General features: G+C 33.9%; 1 protein-coding gene across 5 annotated transcripts in view; it reads left to right on the top strand.

The window, feature by feature from the left end:
- LOC112502051 (DNA mismatch repair protein MSH1, mitochondrial-like) overlaps positions 1-5,840 on the top strand; it is a 40,964-nt gene that overhangs the window by 28,979 nt on the left and 6,145 nt on the right. For all 5 annotated transcript variants that reach the window (XM_025105873.1, XM_025105878.1, XM_025105888.1 and 2 more), the window contains 4 exons: positions 1,853-1,911; positions 2,368-2,435; positions 2,584-2,757; positions 4,758-4,964. In XM_025105873.1, coding sequence (XP_024961641.1) covers positions 1,853-1,911; positions 2,368-2,435; positions 2,584-2,757; positions 4,758-4,964 — 508 coding nt within the window. The remainder of the gene's footprint in view (positions 1-1,852; positions 1,912-2,367; positions 2,436-2,583; positions 2,758-4,757; positions 4,965-5,840) is intronic.

The raw sequence follows: 5,840 nt of genomic DNA on the forward strand, positions 1-5,840 counted from the left end.
TCTCTTCAAACAACTTACAATGCTTTAAATAGTAAAGGAAATAGAAATGGCAGCCTATTCTAATGCAGAACATGGAAATGTGGTTAAACCACTTAATTAATGCTTCCTACTTCTACGTGCATGCATGAGGGAAACCAGGAAAGGTGGGAGAATTGTTCAGCAACCGTTGGTGATATCTTCAGTCAAGTAATCTGCTGGGCTTCTTGGGAATTCGCTTGGGCCTGGATGGAAGTTGGGCTGGCTGCTGTTGGGCTGCCTGTGACTGGTTCATATCAGAAACACACAATCTTCCAGAGATCTGGTTACAATCAAATACAAGTAACCAAAACAAGCACAGAAAAGGATAAGAAAAACCTTTGGTTGATGGTGAAGAATCCAATAGTAGGAGTCTCTCTATCACGTGCACACCCAAAGCTCTAATCACTTGTAAGCAACAGGAAATCACCTTTTCTTCTTGTGTAATCACCAAAAGCACCACACTTTAATCCTATTATGTGTGTGATATGGAGATTAGAGTTTGGTTTAGGGATTAGCATCCTTTAAATAAGGCCCAATCTCAACTAAACCGTAATAAGTTTAGACTAACGACCAATCAGTTTTTCTAGTAATTAATTAATACTTTTAGTTAAACCCTCTAATACTATTTCTTGCTTTTGGATTGAACTTTGTGTGCGACCCAATAGGCCCATGCAATTAATAGTATCACTATTTTGTTGTGTCTATAGGCATATTTCCAACACTTTATGACACAACTGATTCGTTGTTGTGTAATTCATAACTTCCAACTTAACTGGGGCTTTCTCCCACAAGACTTTCAACTTGTTCTTATTCATCCTCCCCACTCTTTCTTATGACTAAAATCCTCCATTCTTCTGTAATGTTGATCCAAATAACGAAATATATTCTTTCTAAACATGTTTACGGCATCTTTAGTCCGCTATCAAGACTGCTAATTATGCACTTCGTATGTTATGTCTGTGCGCCTTAATTTGAAATCTTCAGATTTGTAGGTGTTCTTCTATAACCTTCAACTTTGTACCAACACATTGCCTGGCTTCATCGATCAATACGCTAACATCTAAAACCATACCCTATGCTGAATTATCTTGTATGTTCTTTGTGACCTGTGCATAACTGAAGGAAAAGGACGACGACTTAGTCAGACCCTTAGTGTAACCCTATAGCATCTTTTCATCACAGGGGAAAGCATCTTCCTGACGACAAGCTTTCAGCTGTTGTATGATCTTTTCATCACATTGACATTCATCCTAGGTTCGGTGTCTGAAGAGACCACCACGTTATGGCACCCTATCCTATCTCATCTTGCGATCAACAAAACAATATAGAAATTCTTCTTATGTCCCATAATTTTTAATGAGTCATTTAATTAAAAAGTAATTTCTATTGTGCATCTTTTAGGCATTTACACTCACTAGACCTGCTCCTCTGCTCCAGATGGAAATCTAACGAAATCTTTTGGTCTCGTTTTTGTTGGGAACAGATAGATAGAATGCTGGTTGACACAGTTGTAGCATTTGGTGGCTTGGGTCAGGCTATTTAAGAATTCATAGATAGAACTAATTAATGCTAAAGCCAATCCTCTTAATCCCCACAGATATGCGGTCAAAATGCTGTTAAGCTATGTGCATCTTTTAGTCTGAAACTGGCTTGATCTTGCTGGATGACAGGATGTCTTTGTCTTCTTCTGTTGCCACTTTCTAACGAATGAGAATGTCAATTGGCGGAATCAATCTTTGTTGTCCTATACATGATGATAGAAACTTTTCCCTAGTATCTGGGCATTACTCTCATCTTTCTTTCATTATCATTCTTCTTTCTGTTATATTTACAGGTATGTTAGAGATATTCTTCTGAATCCTCCTGCTCATGCAATTGCAACTACCATTCAAGGTGGGTTCTCAATTGGAAGTGATGCAAATAATTTCGGATCCTAATTCTTATAAGATAGATTGGTTACTCTTCCTTGCTCCAAGATGAGTTGCTCATATGACTTCGGTCGCTTAATTTTGCCAAGCCAAAACAAATTTTAATTTCCCTGTTAACCCTGAAGGGGAATGGAACAAGGAGACTTTTGTTTGAATTTTTCTCTAGTTTGAGTTTCTATTAGCTGAGATCAAACTCTTCTAACAGTGCTTGTCTTAATATATGTTTAAATTTTGCAAACAATGTTCATAGTGTTTTGAAACTGTTGATAAAAATGTATTTTACTTTTTCTGATTATTAGAGCTGTAGACATGCTCTTTTGTTTTCATGTTCATTAGTTCTCATTGGTCCTTAGCATACTTATTAATGATATTTGCCTAAATTTTATAGAAGACTATTTTTCTTTTCTTTCTCAATTTGCAGACATATGCAAACTTATGAGCAATGTGTCATGCACAATTCCTGAGTTTACTTGCATCTCACCATCGAAGGTACTGAAATTCATTTCCCATTTACAATTTGGTTGAATGTATGAAAATATAACTCACTTGTAAATCTTTATCTATTCTTTGCCTGTCATGTTCCTGTAGGTTTACATCTCTTATTCATGCCTGATGTATTTTCCCCCTAATCTTGCAGCTTGTAAAGTTACTTGAGCTAAGGGAAGCAAATCATGTTGAGTTTTGCAAGATCAAAAGAGTGCTTGATGAGATTTTGCAGCTGTATAGGAACTCTGAGCTCAAAAGGATACTGAGATTATTAATGGATCCTACTTGGGTAGCAACAGGCTTGAAAATCGACTTTGAGATGCTAGTAAGTGCTGGAATTCCTTTAATTGATATATATATATATATATATATATATATAGGCGAAGGATCGTGAGAGAAGGAGAGTTAAGCTGAGAAGCATAAAAAGAGGGATCTGGACCTTTGACCACCTTTAATCTCAAACCAACCTATGTATCGCACTTGATACGGGGATTGATTCGGTGGATCTCATCCTAATGTGCATGCAAGGGTGGAGATCCCTTACGTTTCTCAGATTAACTCTCCTTCTCACCGGATATATATATATATATATATATATATAGAGAGAGAGAGAGAGAGAGAGAGAGGCGAGATCAAAGGAAAACCGTCTAATTCTTAGAAAACATGTAAACTAATTTCGACCAATAGGAAAATTCCTTTTTTTTCTTAATTAAATTTAATCATTAAGGGTAGATTTGTCATTTACATTGTTTTCTATTAAATATGGAAGTTATTAATAAATCTTAATTAACGTAACATAATAAAGGAATTTTTATAAATGGTAAATATTTAAATGTTTATTTAAATTAGAATTTTAAAAATTGAATATTGTTATTTGGTTTTTCGGTATATTAGTGGTAATAATATGAAAATCAAACATTATTATATTCATTAATCCACGAAATCAGTAACAGATCCAAACAAAGATTCATGAACCGGTAAAAATATAATCAGCTGTGAAACAGATTCATGTTGGGTAATTAGCGAAAAGTGAAACCATTTCATAATTGTTAAGAACATGTTGTGTAATTAGTGAACAGTGAAACCATTTCATAATTGTTAAGAACATGTTGTGTAATTAGCGAACAGTGAAACCATTTCATAGTTAGATTGTTAAGAACATGTTGTGTAATTAGCGAACAGTGAAACCATTTCATAATTGTTAAGAACATGTTGTGTAATTAGCGAACAGTGAAACCATTTCATAGTTAGATTGTTAAGAACATGTTGTGTAATTAGCGAACAATGAAACCATTTCATAATTGTCAAGAACATGTTGTGTAATTAGGGAACAGTGAAACTATTTCATAATTAGATTGAAACGGATCCATCTACCGATAACATGAAAATGACAAATGTCTCATCTAGCATTACATTGATTTGTGTATTGATGAAACTGTGAAACCATTTAAATCGTTGATGAAACGTTGATGAAATCGTTTCATCTATGGTTTAAATCGTTGCATAATATACTAGGATACGAAATATATTCTTGGATAATATTGTTTCATTATCAACAATTGTTGATGAAATCGTTTCGTTTTTTTTTCCCGGGTTATCTGGTTCACTTAATGGTTATTGATTTGTATGGTATGGTGGATGCAGTATTTTTAGTTGTTATAAGTTGTGAAACAGGTTCATGGGATGGTTATTGTAAACGGTTGAGATGTTAACGTTAAGAACATGGTGTTTAATAGGCAAACAGTGAAACCATTTCATAATAAGATTGAAATGGATCCATCTTCTGAGAAAATGAAAATGACATATGGCTCCTCTAGAAAGACATATCGTAAAAAATACAGTGAAATCATTTCATTCATTAAATGTAATAGTTAAAAATATTGTTTCCTTATTCAAAAAGGGGTTGATTAAGGAAACTGATGAATCTACCCGATTTATTGATATAGACGGTTTTACAATTTTGCCCTTTTTCCAATTAAAAAAATAATTTATTTTTATTTTTATTTTTTAACTTCCTAATATAAACTAACTTATCTTGACCATTGATCAAGAAAATGGATGGAGGAGATTGGTTTATATGGATTACACAAATGAAGACGGTTTTCATTTGATCGCTCCTCTATATATATATATATATATATATATATATATATATTTGAGGACTAAATTTTAGAACGAACTGTCTAGATCTGTTTATTAAACAAGTGATGGAACCTTCTAATCGAGCTATGACAACATTGGCTCTTATATATGTTTCTGTGATCATTTGAAATAGACATCCTTGCATACCACAAGACTTAGCTGTGCTTCGTTGCTTATTTTCAGTTGGATGAATGTGAAAGTGTCTCTTCTAGAATTGGTGAACTTATCTCTTTAGATGGTGAAAGTGATCAGAAAATGAGTTCCTATGTGAACATACCAAGTGAATTTTTTGAGGAGGTGGAGTCTTCATGGAAGGGCCGTGTTAAGAGGATCCATCTTAGAGAAGCTTATGAAGAGGTTGACAAGGCAGCTGAAGCCTTATCTTTAGCAGTAAGTTTTCATGCAATAATGAGTAACTTGAAACTTCTTAAGTAGATATTATATTACGCACTTCAGGAGTATAAGATGCCTGTTTAATGAAGTAATCATTCAGCTACTTCTCGTGTTCTGTCTTTTAAATATGCAGAAACACTCTCAGCATCATGCTTACACGAATAAAGTAACAATAGAATTATAACCAAAGATTGAATATTAAGAAGAATAGCCTGCACTCGAAGGAACCTTCTATTCATGTATGACCAGATGGAAATTTGTTTGGACTTTTCAGGATCCTAATAATTGGTTCAGTCACGACAGCCTCCAGATCTCCACTTAACTTCTTGAAATGCACAATCCAACATTGATATATCTCATTGAATCAGAAATTAAGCAGATTCTCCTTGAAACTCTGATTTGGTTAATATGTCGTTCCCTCAACATTTATCATAACCACACTACTGCCTCCCACATTTGTGCTTACAGGTTCACTTTGTTGCAAGTTCTGTTTGCATGCAGTTAAATGTTTCAATTGGGACATATGATCTGAATTCACGAATATATGTTTCTATTTAGAATAGTAATATTACAATAAAGATAAATCCTTTTGTGCTTTTGTAACACCGCAATTACAAAACAAACACTTCCAACCTTCATTAAATAAATTTTAGTTTCAAAAACCTCAAGATACGRGATARCGATTTACAAYSCAAAATACATAATTTTAAGACTTAATAAATACATAGCTAACAAAAAAAAAAACATAATCATCGGGGACATGTCTACCCGGAATATACATACTATGAACAACCCAAAAGTATAACTTATACCTAAACTCAAAAGTAGGCTTTACACGTCAATCCCTAATCGATCATCCGACCTTGTTTTTGC

Source organism: Cynara cardunculus, assembly GCF_001531365.2.
Source record: "Cynara cardunculus var. scolymus isolate 2C chromosome LG 1, CcrdV1, whole genome shotgun sequence".
NCBI classification, from domain to species: domain Eukaryota; kingdom Viridiplantae; phylum Streptophyta; class Magnoliopsida; order Asterales; family Asteraceae; genus Cynara; species Cynara cardunculus.